We start from the raw sequence: 23,059 nt of genomic DNA, 5'->3' as shown, positions 1-23,059 counted from the left end.
TGTGGGGGTGATGTGATCAGCATCACGCCCCTGACTGCCTTTACCCCCCAGGGTTTCTCCCAGGTACCCATGTCATTCGACGCTGGGTGGGCACTGGAGCCACTTCCAACATTAGAAAAGTTCCCGGATTTGAACCAGCTGGGGATCGAACCTGGGACCTTTAGCATGGTAGTCAGATGCGTTACCGACTAAGCCACCGCGGCCACAAATTGTATCTGAGGTAAATAAAATATATAATGGGCATAAACAGCCATATGCAATGCTCTAAGTCCAATAAATATATTGATGATGATGATCAAAACAAGACAAAGAAAGTTCGTAAATTTATTGCGGTTGGAAACTTGGACAAGCATCCTAATAACTATTTTCGTTCCGCCAAATATAGTGCACTTCGTAAAATAACTTGGTGACATGGGAAGGCAAGATAAGTGTGAACATTTTGTAGGAATATGCATTGTAACTATCAACGAGCTTAGAGATTTGTGTACATAATATTATTTTATAACATTGGTTATTTTCTAAAAATAATCATGTGAACAGCAAGGAAGTAGTGCCACTTATTAATATTGCCTGACTTGCAGGGGCGCCGACTTGTCAAAATTATTGGGGGGGCTCTGATCATTGAAATAAATGAATGAATGACTCCCTCCCTCCCTTTTTTAAAAATAAAAATTACATCTTCGTATAGCAGTTTTTAAGCAGCTATTATATTCCTCATGCAAATGAAATGTAACATGAAAAACGTTTAGAAAATGTTTAAGACTCTGTATGTCTTTTGTGTCTGTTCATTTGTTTCTTAGATAACAATTAACATTTTCATTGAAAATTATGTATTTACATTAAGAGACCAACCTACCAGTTTTATGCCAGCCTCGATATGCAAGCGTGTTGGGTGGTCGACTCATCTCGCTTTGATCCTGAGGTCTCGGGTTCGAGTCCCGGCGGGGGCATGGGTCTGTTTTAATGTCCGCAACAGACATGTGATGGGTTGCAAATAACCTTAGTGTTGACGTACCCATAAAATAACTAATATTTACAATATTTAACAGTTTTATTTAATTATTTACATAAATGCTAACACAAATCGCAGGAAAATAGTTTACTTTTTTCTTCTTGCTACAATATTTAACTTTTTAAATTTAATTTTGCAATTATAAAAAAATAGCATGTACACTACGATATAAAGTGACATACACAACAAAAACATATAAACATGATTTAAAAATAAAGCAAAAGTTGCTCTACGGAGTGGGTTATTTTTTTATGAACTCATTAAGGAGCTGTCTCAGGTCCAAATTATCAAGCACAGTTTGATGTATGTGGAGTACAGCTAAGCTGCTTAGTCTCTTCAGCTCCATTGTAGATCTCAAATATGTCTTTAGTCGGCGAAGAGGACTGAATGACCTTTCGGCTGTGGCTGTCGTCACTGGCACAGTGCGGAGGACCAATATGAATTTAGCAACTTCAGGCAGAAGCTCCTGGAGGGTGCTGTCTTCCAAAAGAAACTTCCTTATGTCACACTTGGTAGTTAGAACCACTTTCTTCTGTTTGGCGATATCGCCAAGCATGGACATGTGTATACCGCGTTTGCTATAAGGAGAGCCTATCGGCATCCAAATCTTGGCGAAAGAATTCTCGCGTTTGCTGAAAGTTTGTTGTGCAACTGTTCACAGTTGAGATGCATTCTTTATCTACGGCTGTTATTTTTTGTAGTCCTGTAGATTCATGTCCTTGTTTAACACATGATTTTGCTGTGTCACACACGTCAGTGTATATTGATTTATAATACTATTTTGGAGTGTAGAACTTGTGATGTTTGTCAGCATCAGGATTTTCAAGTCTCTTAGGGACGTGACGTTGCCGGGGCAATTCTGGCTCATCAACTAGGCTCTGTTTGCCCTTTGTGAATTTCAGTCAGAACTGCACAAAACACATTCGCTTTTCTTGAAAGATGTCAGTCAAGTATTTTAGTTTTGATTCCACTTCTGTAGCACCAATGCGTGGAGACGGAATCTTACAGTTTACCTCTTCTATTGGACCCATCACATGGCAGTAGAGGGAGAGGAAGAAAAATGTCTTGAAGTGAAGCATTGTCTCCAGGTATCCAGCACATTTTGATGCTGCGTCAGTAGAATTTCTTCAGAAAATTTCTCAAGAAAATTGAGAAGGTTTTCATAGTTCCTTAAGATCTGTTGCAAACTGGAGGCTCTCAACGTCCACCGACGAGGGCAATGTGGTCGGAGTCCAGTATGGCCAGCCTTCTCATTCACATAAATAATACCATTAAATATTTGCATTCTTTTAGGGGATTCCCAAACAGTCTTTAACAAGTCGTTGGATAAATTCATTATGTCATTGATTAATATATGTATAATAGTAAATAATAATTATATACTTAGTATATAGTAATAAGTCATGTGTTTTGCTGTCTCCGATCATAGCACCCCAAAGTTGATGGTTTAGCTGTCTCAGCCCCCCCAAAGTTGATGGTCTAGAACATTTCAAATGTGTATTTAAAGTTAAGTTCATGTGGCACAATTCATAGAACTTTACAAGAAAAATAATACATTAGATCCTCTTAAGCGAAATTATTTGGGGGGCTCTGCCCCCACATCATTAACATTGGGGGGGCTCGAGCCCCCCTAAGCCCCATGGAGTCGGCGCCTATGCTGACTTGTCCCTAGAAAAATAACATGGCGAGTTCTATGCGTGCGGGAAGGTCTCAGTGTTCTCCGAGCAAGGACAGCCTTTGAAAAGGGGGTGAGAAACAGATTCTACTCAATATTTATTTAACGTTCTGTCAGTGGCATCCTGAGAAACCAGTAAAATAAGTGGTTAAGTTGGTATCCCAGTGCAGTGGTGTCAGTGTCTGCAGTTTTAAGGGTTATGAACAAGAGAATGACCGGGAAAGTAACAATGTATGCGACTGCATATTCGTCTGATGTTTTGAGAGTGGCTTGTCACATTCAGAGGCTCTTATATAAAATGAATAGGTGCGGCGAACTATGAGTGTAACAGCAGATGATTGCAGTCATGAATCAGCTGACGCAGAGTGATACATCAAATCGGTGAGACGGTTTGTTTACAGAAGGTCTCAGGGTTGGTGATTTACACTTTAGATCAATTCTGTTGATTATTTTGATTTGAATTGCATAATGACTAGTAAAAGAAAATATTTGTTCATAAATTTCTATATAATATAAACATAACGTAACTACTTTGATAATTAATAATGCAATATTTTTACAATTAACATTCCATGGTAACCTGCAAGGAGAGAAAATCTGATACTTACATTACCTACATATATGGACCTAGCATCCACTTCCATTTTTTCTTCCAAGGACATACTTAAAGGACTAGCTACAAGCAGAAGAAAAAAAGATTTGTACTTCAAAGAACAAGATCACATTTGAAAAATTCAAACATCACTCATTATAGAACCATGAAAGATGATCACAATTGCTATGTAATTACAAAATATAGGGTGCTTCTAGATGAAACTTGTTGATAAAGAAATTGGAAATTTGACCTCTGTTGATATTGATTGATTTGGTTTATTTTACTTCAAATTTCTCCTACTTTTCGGCTAATTGTGAAGATGAGGACGAGTGAGGGGACTACAGTTCAAAAGTAATATAGATATCAATTGATTTCATTGCAGCACAGGCCAATGAAATTTTTGCTGAGGGGTAGAAGTTGACATCTTGAAACCTATTCTGCCAGCTTACAGAGGAAGACAAATTGAAAATTCTGGCACTAAATACAGTATTCATATTATCTTATCACAGAGATATTGTTTTCCTTTAATATAATTTGTACTTTCTTTAATGTAAGGTGTTGTGTAAATGAGTTAGTGCAATAAATTTAAGTGTTTAGTTATATATGCTCTGGCTTTTCTCTCTAAATCCAATGCATATAATTTTTGTAGTACAATTAGAAAGTTCAAGGTAATGCAGACTGTTTATGGTACAAATGCAAATAAATTGTGAATTAATCAGTGACACTACATGAAAGTGAGTTTCATATTAATATTTTAAAAATTAAGCTACAGCTGAAATCTGATGACATCATTGTGCAAGATAACAACACAACCTAAGGGGCCTGCACAAAATCAAGGAAAGTAAAAAAGGCTGAGCACATACTATCAGAAATACCACAGATGTAGTTTGAGGTACTGGGTGGCCACAATTAAAGTTACCCAACTCAGAGCACTGTACTTCCATGATGGGTTGTAATAATGACGTAAACTGCTCCAATTGATTATGGACTATGCCTTTACCTTGCAATAAACGAGAGATTATTTTCTTGCAACTTCCAGCTACTAACGTATGTTTTTCATTATTACAGTGCCACATTTCAACCTGGTGGCGGAAAATTGAACTTTTTTTATTATTATTATTGCCATCCTCTTCCTCATGGTCTGCATAGTGGATTCACCAAATTTCAGAGTTCTACGATGTCTCAAACAGGCTACAGAGGGGTCTGAGTTGGGTAACTTTAATTCTGGCCACCCGATACCAGAACCTCATTAGGCTGCAAGAGCTTAGTTACAAAAATGGACGGTTCATTAGGATGGTACATAAAAAGTTTAAATATCTTTCGAAAGGTATGTTATTTATTTTGCTCCTCTTTTCAACCCTCCCCCTGAAAAACACAAAACATGATCAGTCTAATCACTGGTCGATCACTAAATGCTATCCAAGTTTCAAGGTCTTATTTTTTTCATTGTGATATGTTACCATAACTCTTCATAATACTTAAGTCACGGATTTGGATGGGTAGGTGGGAGCATACATCCCTCTTCCTCTCCAGAGGTACCAGGCACTCATATCTGGTTGGAGGCTATTGGTATAGTGGAGCCACAGGCAAAAGAGCTTGCGCAAAACCTGTAACTCCTGTGCATCGTACTCCCACATGGAGGGGAGGGACAGACTGCAGCATGCTTCTTTGTGGCCCAGAGTTGAACCATTGGAGGGAAGGTGCACAGATACTTTTGGCCAAAGGTTCCTTTCCTTGTGGTCACTATAACCACTAGCTGGATTATGTGGGGTTATAAATTACCCAGTCACATCCCAGTGCTTACGGGGTACCACATTTTTTTTGTTCCTTCAACCACTGACTTCATGTTGTACAGACGGAATCAAATGAAATGTACTTCCCATTTCCTACGAACTCAGAAGTGAGTTGGAAACTCTTCATTGCTCCTGTATAGATAAGAAAGTGGGGGAGCAGACAAGGCCATCACGCAAACTTGTTTCCGGCAAGCTTTCTGTTGGAGTCTTGGCAGTTTGTGGAAGGATTTTGTATTCCTATCAAACCCCCTCCCTGCCTGTCTCTGATTTTCTCTCTCTCTCTCTCTCTCTCTCTCTCTCTCTCTCTCTCTCTCCCCCCCATGAGGGCCAGGTCCTACCTACAGACTGCCGACCTCACATCCACCTGCCAAGGTGGGAATTATGGGGTGACGTGTGGTTTCAAGTGAAGTCTTCAGTCGTTGTAGGTTTCCGTGACCGAGTCACGCTACTCATTTTTAGCTCCCCAATTTCCTCACGACTGTGGATGGCCATCGGTTCCATACACAGGCCGAAATCTCAGGACCAGGTGTTCCGGGTTCGAATCCCGACATGGGCACATGGATGTTTGTGAGTGTCCATTTATCAATTTCATCATATCATCACTCATCCCCATCTTCGCAAATAAGCCAAAAGTAGCACAAAAAGCTAAGTATAATAAATGCAAATTAATCAATGAATTCTTAGGGCAGAACCATATATCACACAATACAGGTGAAAGTGTTGTTGGTTGACGTGAATTGTTAATATGCCTAAACTCTTAAAATACTCTAATATCAGGTTTTCTGTTGCAATTATTATTTCAATTTTGAGAGCCTCCATGACAGAGTGCTTTTCATACTGCTCCATGAAACTGGAGACCCTATGTTCTATTGATTGATTGATTTGCTTTATTTTAATTTGCTTCTTGTGTCACTTTTGGCTAAACGCGACGATGAGGATGGTCGATGAAATGATGAAATTAATGAAGGGACATTCACAATGAACACTGAATGAACACAATGCCAAGGCCGGTGATTACGCAAGTTGTGCTAACCACTCTACCATGGAGGCTGGAATCCTTTTAATTAGGAGAAATCGTTCTTTGACATCGAACTAAGAACAGTTAATATTCGTCACATCGGAGTTATTGTATTTTAAATTTTGAACAATCAATTGAGATTTATTCTTAACCATTCTTTTGCCTACATCAAAACTTCCACAAAATAAGATCAATTACACTAAGCACAACAGCGTTAGAGTCTATGATTTAAGGAATGATTAAGCACACGATGATGAAGGAAAATAATTCACATGATTATAATGATGCATTACATCAGTGAAACATTAATTTTCGGTCATGAAGAAAAATTGAAAAACGCAGGTACACAATAACAGATTGATTGCTTTATTTTATTTCACTTTTCTTCCACTTTTGGGTAATCACAAAGATAAGGATGAAAAGTGTGTTATGATGAAGTTTGTGAAAGGACAACTACAAACGTAGATGGATAGGACACAGTCCAAACCCCACAGACCATTATACGGGCCTTATGTCTAGACGCCAGATCCTCGTTAGTGTGCAAAAGGCACTCCATGGTGACAACGACGTAAGCATTCGTAGAATTGATTTGTATATCCTTTTTTTTTGGAAAAACCGAAGCTAAACTATTGCGCATTAATCTATGTGATATGCTCATTACTTCTCAGGAACACTCGCGGCCTTCAACTAGTTTTATCCTTAAACAAAATTGCAGGTTAGGATGTTAACAGATACTTCCAAGACAATATCCAAAAAAATACTGTCACATACGCAAAATGTATTTTTTTTTTTTCTCGTTTCTACTAGCCGGTCCGTGTGGCGGAGTGGTTAGCATATCACACTACGACGCTAGGGGTCCCGGGTTCGAATCCTGGCCTGGGCATGGATGTTTCTGAGTGTCCATTCATCAATTTCATCATATCATCCCTCATTCCCATCTTCACAAATTAGACAAAAATGGCACAAAAAGCGAAATAAAATAAAGAATCAAATCAAAATCGTTTCTACTACATCCCTGGGGAGTAAAGACAGCTGGAGCATGGTGCTGATCATAAGACCACCAAAATGACCGGATTTTCGAGAATATACAGCGCCCTACTGCCAAATCCCCTAAATGTGCCTTCATGGCACGGTTCTATACGCACGACGAACTTTACTTTACCTTTACTACTACTAACTACTTATGCCAGGAGGTTTTGAATTTTTGATCATTCATTATGTCTCCATTGCTAACCTGGTTCATTCCCAGTCGGGCCAGCAATTAGTCAATGCAATACAAATAAAGTCAAACTTAAAATTAAACAGGTGTCGAACACACACACACACACACACAAACACAAGGGGAGAGGGAGGGGGGAGAGAGAGAGGGGGGGTAGGAACACAAAATCCTTCCACGAACTGCCAAGACTCCAACAGAAAGCTTGCCGGAAACAAGTTTGCGTGATGGCCTTGTCTGCTACTGCCCTCCCCCACTTTCTTATCTATACAGGAGCAATAAAGAGTTTCCAACTCGCTTCTTAGTTGGTAGGTGAACGGAAGTACATTTCATTTGATCCCGTCTGTACTTGCAAGCAGCCCTTTAAATTGATCATTCAACTTAATAAATTATATTAATATAAAATTAACAAATGTATTTATACTCCAGTGTTGTATTTCTTACAGTGGATGGAAACACACTCACTTCAACTTAAATTATTAATTTTCAAATTTAGTTCTCATCCATTCACTTAGTGTATTTAGGTTACATGATGCTAGTGCACTTATTGTAAGAAAAGCACATAATGCTATCAAGTACTTGATAGAATCCAAAGTTTACATATGCATGTGTCTTGCAATTGGTTCACTCTGGATCCTGGTGTTTTCATTGGCACATTTCATCCTTTTACAGAGAAGTTAATTTCAGGAACAACTGGGCCGCCACATCCCCTCATCCACGCATATTTAAACTTACACTGGGTTTCCACTCAACATTCCCTGATAGAGAAAAAAGTTGGAAGTAAATGTTGACAACCTGACTAATAACCCAAGAACACCTGTAACAGCAAGCATGGATTAAGAAATTAAGTTTCGAACTCTTCTTGAGGTCAGGATCAGGTTGATGTAAGAGAAAGTAAGAGTCAGGGTTGTTGGGAAAGTTGTCCATACTTAATTATTAATATCACACGTTCATTTATAGTTTGTTTCAAAAGTCCTGCAACCCAAACTTTGAAGGCTATCACTGAGCTAATAAATTTATATGATCCTACATATACTTCCAGTTTCTCAAAATTGATGTGTCAGTCATAACTAGGGAACGGAACTTTATGTGCTAAAAAACTCAGAAATATTTATTTTTTATGTGTCATAAATGTTGAAAATATGTGATAAAAACAGGAAAATATGTGACAAAAATAAAAACATTTGGTAACAAAAACAAACTATAACATGCATTTTAAACACCTGAAATTAGTTTTTATATGATTACCTCTTAGCGACCTATTTTTTGGAAGAGTTGCAGCGGATCACCATAGTTTTTTCCAAATTCTCCATTGTAAATCTGTGACGATTATCTCTAAAAAGCATTTATATTGTGAGAAAGATCGCTCCACGTCACAAGAAACAATTCTTGCATATTTGAAGCACGAAATGTCACTAACGCTGAAGTTTTCCAAAGCTTCCTCTTCCTCTACTTCACCTCCTTCCAAAACACATGCAATTTGGCACAATGTTTGAAAACCTTGGTTTTTCCCCAAAAGTTCTGTACATTTAGACATTTAGATCCAGTGAGTTCTTTCAATTTCGTTTCTACTATACGGACTTTACCAATGGAAGCTGCCAAAGTGTTCGCGGACGATTCAAGCTTTCATATGGAATTAGAGACAATGGACAGGTTTGTTGAGATGTATGCCAATTCGACTTTTAAGGAGGGTTCCATCAACAGTTCTTGCAGAATTCTTCTTTGTCGAGATCATTTACAACAGATACAATTTTTTTCAAAGTTCTGGGCATAAGATCTGCATCGCGTAACTACAGGTGTAGGGGGAAGGGGAACCTCAGGACATTTTTGTTTAAAAATGTCTATTCTTCTAGGCGACTTGATAAAAACTTTCTTCCCATTTGAAACCAGTTTATCGACATTGGGAAAAAGAGCTCTTATCTTTTCACATATTCTATGCAACGCATGCGCGACACATGTAACATGCACCATTTTAGGGTAGCTAACGGCAAGACCACTGCATGTAAGCTGCAGCATCTGTCAAGAGAAGAACATTGTCAAATTTTATGCCTTCTGGCCACAATAGCTGCATTGCTTCATTAAAAAGCCTTGCTATCGTTACGTGTAGCCAGCCCCAGCTACTCACAGCTATTTTCTCCCAATAGGATCGTAGGCGAGGTGCCAGAAGTCTGCCAGCGAGGGTGTTCAAAGACAAAACAAACCTAGCACTCTCGATATGAAAGAGGTGGGGAGAATAAACATTTTTCCTTCGAGGATTTCGATGTAGATGAAGTCAATGAGTGATTTTATGTATTTAAAATGAAAATTCGCAAAATATGTATTTACATACGGAAAACTGGAAAATATGTGTTTTTATGTAAAATAAAATTTGCTGTGTTGACATATAAGGCTATGATCAGAATTTTTGCAAAAATGAGGGTCTCTATCTTATCGCAGAAAAAACATTTATTTACCTGAAGTTCCTTTCCCTAGTCATAACACTACTGCCTTTGTGAAGTACAGCAAAAAGCAGGCAATGAGAATATCTCCATTGAATCAAATTGGAAATTCACATATCATTCAAGTCACAAAATTTCTTATTTGTAGTTTTGTAGACTTTCAGTATTAGTCTTGCAGTCTAACGAAGACTGATCTAAATATATTGTATCATGTTAAACTATTATTTGCCAGGTAATCAATATGGTATGGTGATCCTGTTATGTAACCAAGCGCTAGTTTCATTCCACATGGAAGTACATTGCACAGTGATTTGGATCCAACTTCAAAACTGTAGGTCCACGCCTGATCATAAATGTAAAACAAACAATAATTTTGCTAGGCCTTCAAGTTCGCAAAATTTTAATAATTTCACAAGATATGGCAGATCATGTAAAAGAACTGACTACTCCCACTGATAACCAAATAAAGGTAATTCAAGTGGCTATTTTGGCAGGTATATCAGTCCAGCAAACCAAATACCAGTTTCCGAGATAATGAAAGTTGACATGAATGTGCACAACCATCACATACGGGTATTTTTTTTTTTTTGGCAATTGCTAGACAAGGTAAATGGTAAAGTTCCCTGTCCATATAGCACAGTGCCATGAAGGCACATTTAGGGGATGGGAGGGTAGGGTCCCACACATTCTCAATTTCTGCCATTTTGGAGGTGATGTGATCAGCACCACACTTTGGTAGCACCTAATACCCTCAAAAATGACGGTTTCATGTAGCACATGGCAACTGCTAGTTGAACTTTAAAATATATTTCTTACGGGATTAATAAGTTAACATGTAATTCAGGAACTTTTCCATTTCAATATAAGGGTTTAAAACCAGTTAGTAAAGAATACAAGAAATGAAAACCAACTAGAAGCAATTATTGGGTTAATTTATGTCTATTCACCAACAACTTACGCACTTCAAAAAAGTATGTTATTGTGTTACCACAGTAATGTCACATGTCCATGCACAGAGGAGGTAAATGTCAAACACACGGTACAATTCCTAATGAATGGCAAAAACTTCTCAAAAACCACACTCAAGCCTTACTCACCAAATGGATCTGAAGAATCCTTTTCATAATCTGGAAATATTTATTAACATCTTAGCAACAGTTTCCATTAATCTGTGGTGTGTACATAATTTTCTCTTTAACGTAGCTTATGATTTGAAAATATGATCGGAGTGAAATGTTGCGACTCAAAAATCAAGTAAATAATATAAAAAGAAAGCTGGAAATAAGGGGCAGACTAGAAGTACATGAAATAAAGTAGTACTATTACTTTAATTTCTCAATTTCTGATTAGATAAAAAAAATAGATATCTGAGCCACGATTATTGAAGCGTGCTGGATACAGAAAAAACTACTCTGCCTAAGAATTCTCCAATCTGGACAAGAAGAAATTAAATCCATAATGCATATATACTTTTGATATTCTTTAATAATTTCAGCATTACCATTAGCAACTCTGCTTGACACTCAATAATTACATAAATATGACGATTGAGAACTTCATAGTTTAGCTGGTCTAATTTCTGCATTGTCACACAGGGGAAACAGTTTTGCAGAAACCGGATGTCCACCAGATTTTTGTACTTGAAGGCTAAATGAAATTATCCAGAAAGCTGGAGCAATAGTCTACATTCAATGCAAAGTCTGATGTGTGTAGTCTATGAGAACAATACCATTTACATCCCAAATATCATCACTATCACCTTGTAATCAAAAACTTTGAAAACCATTGTGGCATGAAAGCTTCAAATGTCTTTCAACTTCCAGGTCATTCTAGTGAAGCTGGGCATCATCCTTGTTCTCAATCTCAAACACGGTGCTGTTTCTCATCTGCATTCAATTGTTTGGAGGTCTACTATGTACACACCTAGTCTCATTAATATTTCCTGATTAACAAATGTGATAAAACTCGTTCAGCAGTGCACTAGGTCACTTTCACGATATGTTTGTATGGGCCATTGTCAGCCAAAAATATTAGTGGTAGTACTTGGTAGCTCCATAATTTCCAAAAATTTACAAATTTCAAATAAATTCTCAGCAACAGAGTTCAATAGGGAATGCTTTCCTGCAATAATTTTTACTGATTTCAAAATTGAGGGTAAGTCACTGAAATATTCCAAAATACTTTTTGGTGACCTTATTCCATCCAAAACAGTGTTTCATTGGTTTGTGGAGATTAAAAACTGGAAGTTACAGTAGATGACCAACTGATGCAAAGTGGATACATAGTATGTAATAAAAAAAATGTCATAATGCTTCTGTAAGTTTCATGCGCGAAGCTCAAAACTGTCGTCTACATAAAAGTTTGTCAAAAGTGATCAAAATTTGAAAGTACTGTTGAATATGTATACACTATTTACTTGAGTACCTTCACACCCTGAAGAAAAAATAACAATAAAATTGTGGTAGATTATGAGTGCATTACTTACATGCATATAAAACTCCTAACCAGACATATACAATATTTATCCTGCATAGACAAGCAACCCATTACAATAAGAAATGAACAAATCATTTAAAGGGTGTTTCAATTTAATTATACCACAATTAACTATATTCTACTTACGCATTTCATTCAAATGTACTAAATTCTTCCTTGTTATATATTAAGCATGCAAAAATTTAATATATCGACTGATCATCTCAGGTGAAACTTTGAAGTGTCACCATGGTTTCTCCCACATAAGGAAGTGACTGATGATCAAAGTGCTCCCACACTTCAAAATTATAAGCTTTGTTCAACTATCCTGCATCAATCAATGCAAACATTTTATGTAAAAATTTCGGATAATATTTCTTCTTTCTTGGATACATGTTCTCTTGATTTCTGCTAAAAGTCCATTTCTAGCACGATTTGAGAAAAATAGCCTAAAAAAACCACTATGACTTGTACTACATTAATTATTTTGAGTATTATAAGCTCTCCTAAGCCTCTTCTATTCAAGTTTTCTCAAAGTTTTGACCATCATAGAACCTCACAAGTATTTACAGCAATAATATACATTTTCTGAAAAAGAAGAACTCTTTTTAACTGAGTTTTTCTAAAAATTAAAAAAAGAGAGAAAAGAAACAATCACGAAGTGAAAACATGGCTGGGCCCACCCAGTTAAATATGGTACATTTTATTTTTAAGCCCAAAAAATTAGAATTTTAGTAATATTATTAGTTTTCTTTTACACAAAAATGTGTTGAAATTTGTGAAAAAAGCGGCAATTTGCATTTTATGTCAAAGTTGTGTTTAGTGATTTCAAATGAATGAAAAATGTGTTCAGAACATGTCACTGCTCATGAACAAATACTTTCCTGCAACAATTAATATTTTCTGGAGTTATCACATTTGAAAAAAATCAAGGTCATTACGAATAGGCAACCAAAAGATTAAAAAAATATATATATATTAACAATGTTTATGCTTTCTAATTACAATAACTGTACAACATTTTTTTGTTTATTGTTTACCATTGTTCTCATGATCCCAAGCAGAGACATATCATCAACTTTCAAGCTCTAGTTATGAATTACATTTGGTTACATAAAAAAAAAATGTCAGTTTAAAAGACAATCTTAGGTTTCAAATCCAAAATCAAAGTCATTCAAGTATGTCTGTCTAGCTCTCTTATCCATGTGATTGTGACGATGACTAAATTCAAATTTGTATCAATATTTCAATCAGGTATAAATGGGTATTTAATATCCATACGGTTAAGCACAAACAGAAGGCAGAATTTACAGCCAGAAAATTTCTTAATGCATGCTTTAAAAAGGTACAGCAATGACATATTCAACATATAAATTCAATTATGATTACATGGAAAAAATAATGCATATTAGGGATGGATCAATATGAAATTTCAATTACTGATACTGAGCGCCAGCTATCCATGTGGTGCACCAAAGCAGAAGCCCAGATCAGACACCACAAGACAGACAACCTGAACCAAAATGAATCGTTTTTCCATACCACCCAACCACATCACACAAACTATCCAAGGCCCTCAAACCCTTCAACATAAGACTGGTAGAAAAATCCTGTATCCATATCTGAAGAGCCCTACCCAACTTCAAGGGATACTACCTAACCCCCCCCTGGTGTCTACAAGGCCAAATGCCAATGCCACGCCAGCTACATCAGCAGAACCATCTGCACTGTTCAAGAACGGATCAACAAGCACATAAAAGATGCCACACAAAGACACATCAGGATCAGGCCGTTATCAACACCTCCACGCCACAAACAACACCATCTCCTTTATGTTCATACTTCACCCAACCAGCTCAGTCATAGAAAACACCGTCAAGGAAACCCATGCCATCATCCAACAGAAACCAGCGCTGAACCTGGACAATGGACAGGCACACCCGACTTGGCACGCCATCCTTCAAAAAATCCCAGACCATAAAAAGTATAAGTGCAGTGCCCTGCTCAAACCTCCTCCAACCACGCGAAGAACAGGAACTACACCATACCAAGCAACACAACACAGCAGACAGCCCACACCCCAACCGGCAACAGAAAGCAGATAGCACAGCAGATGACACAAGCCAGGAAACACACATCAGTGCTGCCAAATGGGAGAAAATGCAACTACCACTGGCCGCTCCAGATTCTGTACCCTTAGAGAATGAAGGCAGTGAGCCTTCGAAATTAATCTAAATTTCACGTAGGTAATACTTAAATCGTATCCATCATGAAATGAACACAACATATTTTACATACAATACAGAAGTGAATTTCATATCTTTCCTGAAGACATGAATGGTTTAATCACCTAATTTATTAATGTATATATCCATCCAAGTATCTGTGATAGCTTTGATGTTGGAAGATATAACTTACTTTACAAACTTTAATAGTTTACTTTGCATTATGCACTTCATTTTTAATCATTTCATGACAACATATGGTAAAAAAACATAACACATACATTTCGAAACATTCAAAATTAACATTACAGAGTGAAACCACACATTTCATGTTTGTCATAAAACAAAATGGCCCATACAACTGGCCCATAGTATGCATATGGGGCATTCCTGATGGAAAACAAGTGAAGAAGAGTATACTTGAAAAACTATAATAAAATGGCAGTTGCTGTAGGACATGTACAAAGATATATCCTACACAAATGATGCTAAGGAATTAATTACATATTCCTCTTTCCACCTTAATGAGCAATGTAGGTGATTTTGAAATTTGGACTGTAAGGTGCATGTTAGGATTTTAACTCAATTTAAGATAAACACGAAGTCATGCAGTCAATTTGCATGATAGTAAGAACATCATCCTGCATGAAAGTATCATGGGACATAGGGCCTTTTACATCATCATCCTCTGTGTCACCATTAACCATATTTACAATGGTCCTTACATTCTTTGCCCTTTTTCTATACTGCCTTCCAGGCATTTGCTCGTGGATGGATGCTGCCTCAAAATTATACACAGTATATATTGTTTAATGTAAACAAAATATGCACTCACTTATTCCAGGAGGACTGCCTAGATTCATCTGTTTATCCACTTCTGATTGCAACTGTTTAAGTTTTTCTGCTTCTTCTTCCATTTCTCGAACTCTGGCCTTAATTGCTTCTAGTTCCTAGAAAATTAAATATTTAAAATAATAACTTCACACTGATCAAAGACTCAACTTGTTACCTATGTGTGTGCATCTGTGCATGTATGGATGTTGTGGTGTGCTAATTTCAGTGAACATTTAGTCTCTTGTTTACACACAGACATTCCTGTTTTTCATTAAACAAAATTTTTATAATATATTCCATACATATATATCATTGTATTCCACTTAACTTGCAAAACAAAAATAATGTAATAATTACTTTAAAAGTAATGGTAAATACATATAAATTGAATTGGTGCATTCAAATGTACAATTGCACATAGGGTGGTAAAATACCCTCCGGACCACATGCAATGCTCCTTCAAAATCATGCGTGCCTTGTCACAACTCCGCAGAACAGGCCATGCTACTCAATGTCAGAAGGTGTAATGCTGTTGAACAGGGTCATGTCAAAGTGAACAATGGAGAAAACACAACTGCAAAGAGTTTAAACTGGGACATTGTGCACAACTTGTGAACAGCAACATTAACATCGAATTTGGAGTAGGTCGAGGTAATGAATGCACCATATGCTGGTGATATAGCACTGCAAAATGAGACCCATGGTTACTGACACAGCAGTCTCGGATGAGATCCCAAACAACACTATTTCAATTGACACATGCCAAAAGTGTTCGTGCTTTTTTGCAGACAAGCTTGGTGTACAGTCATGGAAAACATATTTTCCCAAAGAGCCTTAATACTAGTAGTCTTATGGGGGAAGTATTTCTTTACACAACTGTACACTATACCATTCTTGCTTTGTGCCTCACGAGTTGACACCGGTCAACAAGGCATATTTTCCATGTGTTCAGTTCCCTTAGTCTCCATAATAAATGGGAAGGATTTCTGCACCTTTGTCCTGTCTGATGAAAAACAGATATAGCACAACAACCATAAATGATCAACACAATGCGTGGATAGTAATCAATGCACAGGGTGGTTCCACAAAAGGTGTGCTGCTTGTGTGGTGGTTTACTGCTTGAGTAGTTCGTCACATCTTGTTTTCGTAGCTCACAATTATAACTCCATAAAGTGTATACCATTCTTGTGTTCTTTAAATCTTAAGTTTCCTTCGTTCTACATTAACTCAATTCTGGTGCAATGCAAAAAAATATTGGAATTATTTCTTGAATTTTGCAGCATTTTAAATTTTTAGTCATTGGCCCATGAAGATCTCTAACTGGGCTCCAATGTATATCATATATGAGGTACCCATATTAAATATTAACTGTACATGCTTACTATGCCACTATTGTGCTGCTTTTGACTAATCGCAAAACATATGGGATTTTAGAGCATCCTCTCTTTTAGCATTCATGTAATCACCAATAACCATATTTAGAATGGCCCTTTATTCCCTTTTCTTTATTGCTCACCAGACATTTGATTATAGACGGTTGCTGCTCATGATTCGATGAAAATAATGAACACACACTAACATACGCCCACACCAAAACTCTGAATGGCAACTTTCGGTGGCAAGATTCAACTCGACAGGCTCAGATACTGAGGCATAAAGTAACTATATTTGGTTCTTACGTGCTTGTTATTACCACAAAACCAGCCACCAAATTACGAGAGGAAATTACATATGGGTCATTCCACGTGATATCACCAACATGGATTTGCTTGATTTTTTCTTTTACTGATAGATACTTGGTCCAAAATAACAAATATGTAATATTAGACTTCTCCACCAAATATGTTGGAAGGTTACAAATTTTCGAAAATTTGAAGATTTTTATAAATTAGCTGGAGGAATGAACGCATCACATGGCACAAAATATGCCCTATCTCGGAAACTATGTGGAACATTATGACGATTTAGGTACTGTTGGAAAGGAGGACAGTCCTAATAGAAAATAACGGTGTTACCATTCTTACATGCTCAGGAAGTAGAAAAGTCTTTAAATAAAGTAATAATATGTTGTGATGAAAAGAACACTCCAGTTCGGGTAATGGTTTGATAGGGAGTCACAGGTTTTCATAATCAATATAAGTTCAACATAATATTAAAAAATCAGAAAGGCAATATTGTTCATAATAATAATAATATCACACGTTTCAGTATTCAATGCATGAACCATTATCTAATATGAATACACATAATATTATTAAAAATGTTGAATACGTGGGAGAAGCATTACTGTGATGTTTATCCACTTTTGGCTCACAGAAATTGTACTAAGACCAGAGTATTTGTCTACAATGCATATGGGTCATAATGGTCGGTCACTGGCTGCTTCACCATTTTTAAGAATTGTCATAGTTTTGTTGTTCTAACCCCTATGCAAGGGTAGTTCAAAGAAGGCATTATTTTTCTAAAACTTGACTATGACTTCCTTGACTATGAAGCACCTTTGTCTTTCAATTGCGTGATTTCTCGTGGAATTACCCATATCAACAACACACAAAATTTAGTAATTCCAAGAAATTAAACCGGGAAGAACTGAAATCTGTGTATCAAATGTATCTGCATCAATGTGAATTTAAAATGGCTATCAGCAAAGATTCTTGGTCAGGGTAGCCTACAAAAAATGCAAATACAGTAGAGCGTCGATTATCCGAACGTCGGTCAACCGAACGACCGCTTAACCGAACTGTGTACTCGCTCACTTTCAGATATCTGTAATGAAAAAAGTACGTGATTTAGCTGCTCGTAAGCGTGTAGGCTTGCTTAGACAGACCAAAATAAAGGATTTTTTTAAACGTTAATTTTGTGTACTGTGTGTATTGTTCATGCAAAATGCGTATGTAATATGTACATATTTTTGTTTAATAAACTGTACCACATACTATATATTCCTACTAAAGTTGCCTTTGTACGTTACTTTGTAATACATACTTAAAGAGATGCCTGTTTTTATGAATAAATTTACTGTACAGTACTTCTTTTTGGCAAATAAACATGTACAGTTCGATTATCCGAACAAACCAGTTTTCCGAACACCCATGTCCCCCAATTACTTCGGATAATCGACGCTCTACTGTAGTGAGTTTTTGTCTAATCTTTACAATTACATTAGTTCAGTTTCCCTTGTAAGTGAACCAATGGATTGAGGTACAAATACAATGTTTTTACAAGTTTCCCAATGGCAAATTTGTTTGTCAAGAACAAAATTTACTAGGCAAATGTATGCAAGCTGCAGTACATTCAAACTGCTGTGATAAGTAAAGTATGTTGTCCAGATAGCAGCTAGAGTCTCTACTTTTTACTGCAGAATATATTATTTCTCTTAGGGATTTAAACTGAAATCCATTAATGATTTGCAGTTTAAACATGAAGCATGATTTAGTAATTTTCTGCCACTCATCTCTTTCTTCCATTCATCCAACAATAATGGCATACTATAGATTTCGATGGGAGACAAGAATCTATGCAAATCTCATGTTATATTTAACACAAAAACTACCTTCACAGGATATCCAATAATAGTGTTCAAACATATTTTATGAAGTAATTACACATATGCACACATGTCTATTTCGATGTGGCCTAAGCTACACAAGTAATAATTATGATATAAATCAACTCATAATTAATTAATTATGCAAGTCTTGTTCATTGTTAATGTCAAAATTGATGTTTTGAGAAGAACTGTGAAATTTTGTTTAAAAAAAAAAAACCTAGCATTACCCAAAGTAACATCAACTACAGAAACACTTCGAAATAATATCCACACAGGAAATACTTGTTTCCTCAATTTTTATTGATTTTTTAAAAATCAATAGACACTGTTTTCAAAATCTCATCAAAACGTTGAAATACTGTTATGGCAACCAGATTGTGTTACAGTTTTATAAGTCCATGAGAAAATTTAATTTTACATAACTTTCCCTGTAAAAAGTGACGTTTCTTATATTTATCTCATCCTTCAGTCTGAAATAATTACAAGGTAAAAATTTACTATTCCACAAACACGTGTAACTTCTTCGGTTCGTCACTTAACATTTGTACTTACCTATCTGCTTCGCGGAACATTCTTGAAGGTGTATTCACGTTTTTTTGATGAAAGTAATTTCAAATTTTCACATTATGAGCACTTCTTTATTTGAGTTGTTTCGCTTCCGTAAGACACAGTATGGCACGTACACCTTCGTATCGTGCATCGTGCTTGTGTTTTGTCGATGCAGTGTTTTCAACCTTCCTAACCCAAAAAATACCTGTTAAGTGATTTTTTTAAGCTTCTTCCCATTATTTCACAAACAAAATTTTAACTATGCTTGCCTAACATAACCTTGCCGGAAATGGTTCGTGGGGCTATGCGTGAATGGCTTTTGGGGCTACCCATTTTTCAAGTACCCAATTACAAAATCCACTGGATCTTCCACACCCGGTATGAATTTCACCACCCATCCACAACACGTCATCTTTTTGAAAAACAATGGTGTGGTTGGAAACCCTGCAATCAACAAAACACAAGCATGACGCACAATAATCTACGAAGGTGTACACGCCAAAGGCTATTGTGTGTCGGAGAATTAGTTTTCAACAAAAATAATGAATTTCCGCTGATACATTCCCACATGACAGAAAACACCTTCCAGATGTTAGAAATTGCTACAGGAACTTGTGGTTTCTTATTTAAAAATGAAGAAATCTGTTTGTGGAGTAGTAAATTAGTACCCATATTTGTATCACATGGGATTCAACAAATATTACATGATTAAGTCATAGTTTCATTTGAACAATCTGGCTCACCATTTTCTTTCTTTTTGTGTGTGAAAATTTTCTAAACTAGTTTGCAAAGCACGAAAATATGTGAATTAATATTACTTACAGGATCTTCTACAGCAGCACCACCAGTGCCAGTTCCGTCGCCTTCTACAGTGTCACCATCTTGACCATTCTCCATGGCATCTAACTGTTCCATATGGTCATCATTTGTCAAAGCTAAATCGTCCACATCTGCCATATCACCTGAAAGACAACAATTATTATTCACTTAACATTTAGCCTTTCTATGAAATAGTACAAGGTAACGTTTTTCCTGACATTTTCAGATCTTCAATTCAAAAACTTTGCATGTCAATACTTAATATTCAAGTAGTTTCTGCAATATACCACATTGTAAATTTTAGCCAAACATATTGGACCCTTTTTCTACTCGCAATTCAGCCTGAAATGTGCCTGCAGCTTGAAAAAAAAGTCATCTATGTTAACATAACTACCAGACTTTCACATTTCAACTATGCTTTTCACAAAGTTCTGAAAGCTGACAGCTAACGATTAATAGGAAAATTAATCCTCACAATATTTATTTATCCACAGTGAACCCTTCACTGTTAAATCTCCCGAGACTGAAGAGTATAGTCAAAACTGTGTAAAATGTGCAATGCTTATTTTATAATAAACTGCACATATATTGCTCATAATTAAAATTTACTGATTAAGAATTCCTATAAAATATAATAAGGATTACATTTGGGAAGAGTATAAAACCAAAAAATTGAATTCTAATCATCATATACATGTGAAGCTTTCCAAAAATTAAATGAAATCAGGGTTAACACATTTAAAATATACATCTGTGTTATTTTAGATGTAATTAGAACACATCTTTAAGTGAATAGTGTTTTGATTTTTGTTTCTTGGGCTAGAGTCTAGTTTACGTCCTTCTTGCCCACTCCTTCTTACCCGTTTATGTCTTTCTTGCGCACTCCTTCTTGCCCGTGCTAGCAGACAGCCGGCGCTCCGGCATCCGTAGGTTAAGTAAGTTTTTCTTTTTACACTTTCTGTCACTAACCATTCATGGGAACGAGGTATGCCTACGAGGTTAGGTTAGGCCTGTTAGGTTAGGTTCCATTAGCACTCATTTCACCCCTAAATATGTGCTTCATCATCGAAAAATGTCCTCAGTAGGTTCAATCACGCATATCCGGACAACATCGGTTTTTCTCGATTTTGTCCTCCAGGAAATTTTTCCTCGCCTTGAGATTTACTTTGTTGAATTCCTTATAAAATAACCTTTCCAACGATATATGACACGTATTCCTTACGAAAAGGACGTAAACTAGACACTTACTGTTTCTTACCAACGAATTTCCTTGTACTTTCAATAAAGTTTAATGTTTCGGAAAATGATGTGCACTATCTAGGATTCAGGCTGACGTCACAAATGCTCTCTCTCTCTCTCTCTCTCTACCCTTGTATATTCCAAGTACTGGATACCCAAAAATATTGACATAAAATAGCGACAATTTCATGACTGTGGTGGCCATTAAAATCAAACATATTTCCACCAACAGTTTCAAAAATTCATTAATTTCACCTACAAGCATAGTTGTTTGCTATGTGAAAAACTTATCAATGATCCTCGTATCTCAAATTAGTGAGAGATTCTGTTTATACCTGTATATCGATGACATTGCCGCGACTGATAATATATTTTTTAAAAATTAATCTCGCACGGACATTTGAAAAATACTAACATGTAGTTCGCAACATTTGAGACGCTGTAGGATCTTACTTATCGCAATTATCTGATTGAAAATTTTTATATCATTACTAAACAAAACAAGCCATTCCACAAAACAAAATACTTTTGACGCAATGGCTTTGCCAGAAACCTTCGAATATGCACGTTGTAACTTAAAAGGAGTATGTGGTAAACACTAGCGACCAAATACATTTATTACCATAGAAATATAACACCAAAAAATGCAACTCTTAATTTGTTTAGCGCAATATTTCAAAGAATATTATAGAAACATATGCACCTTAAAATAAATATCTACTGTGGACTGGAACCGGAAAATATCCTTTGTTAATTGGCAACTTCATCTGACAAAAGTAGTTCTCATTTAATCAATTTAATATTATATAAATGAAAAATGCACTCAATTCAGTGTAGTGAGATAAAAATACCATAACAAAACTATGGATGTTGCTGGATTTTCTTTTAATTACTTACAAATATCGCAATTCCCACCTACGATACCCTTCTCAACATACAAAATCGTTTTTCTTCTTTCTTCGGAGGTTCTCAGTGCTAGAAACTCTACAGGAAAAATAATACTTTATGTTAAACTTGTGTACCAGTTTCCTTACGTAAAGTATGAGATTTTTCCAAATGAGTGTTAACCTAGGAACAGGTTGTGCGGCATCGAGAAAAAACTTAATGTTTTAAGATTAGGTCCCTCAGCATTCTTCTAATAATAAACCTAAATGCTCTCGTAGTTAGGTTAGGTTCTGTTAGCATTAAAATAATATCGCTAAATGCTTTCTAAAGAAAAAGGTTTTAAATTACCTGTACATTCATTCCCACTAGCATTTCTCTCGTCTTAATCTGTTCTAAGATTTGTAACATCCTCTTAGCAGACTAATTACGTGGCAGGAGCAAATTTGACGCTTATTCTTACTGCTGACACGTGCGTGGCAGCAGACTCGGCCAAAAAACTTTCCATTCTCGATCCCGACCGTGACTTTGGGAAATTCTTTGCCGACTTTTCGGGATCCCGAGCAAATTGGTAAATTCCAAATTAGCATGTTTGGAAGGGGTTAGTTCTCGATATATCTGCATTTCTGCACTATAATTGTCTGAAACGTCTTGGAAATGTCAGTGCACATTGTAAGAATATGAAAATCAATGGGAAAATTTCCCGACAACAGTCCTAAACGCCTGGATTCCCCATCCC

The 23,059-nt window shown here is 36.4% G+C and overlaps 1 protein-coding gene across 10 annotated transcripts in view; it reads right to left on the bottom strand.

Annotated features, from left to right (window-relative positions):
* Pabp2 (poly(A) binding protein nuclear 1) overlaps positions 1-22,457 on the bottom strand; it is a 57,650-nt gene extending 35,193 nt beyond the window's left edge. For 8 of the 10 annotated variants that reach the window (XM_083138975.1, XM_083138976.1, XM_083138969.1 and 5 more), the window contains exons 1-5: positions 22,336-22,457; positions 20,203-20,342; positions 15,283-15,397; positions 10,845-10,874; positions 3,296-3,363 (exon numbers count right to left, since the gene is read on the bottom strand). In XM_083138975.1, the coding sequence (XP_082995101.1) occupies positions 3,296-3,363; positions 10,845-10,874; positions 15,283-15,397; positions 20,203-20,337 (348 nt within the window). In that variant the 5' untranslated portion in view covers positions 20,338-20,342; positions 22,336-22,457. Of the gene's footprint in view, positions 1-3,295; positions 3,364-10,844; positions 10,875-15,282; positions 15,398-20,202; positions 20,343-22,141; positions 22,289-22,335 lie in introns of those variants that run through there. The other 2 variants (XM_083138970.1, XM_083138971.1) reach the window with 2 other exon arrangements.
* Between the last annotated feature and the right edge of the window lie 602 nt (positions 22,458-23,059).

The sequence above is a fragment of the Lepisma saccharinum genome, chromosome 17 (assembly GCF_977018435.1).
Source record: "Lepisma saccharinum chromosome 17, izLepSacc3.1, whole genome shotgun sequence".
Lineage (NCBI taxonomy): Eukaryota > Metazoa > Arthropoda > Insecta > Zygentoma > Lepismatidae > Lepisma > Lepisma saccharinum.
The sequence above is the reverse complement of the archived record's forward strand: the minus strand, read 5'-3'. Positions and strand labels throughout refer to the sequence as shown.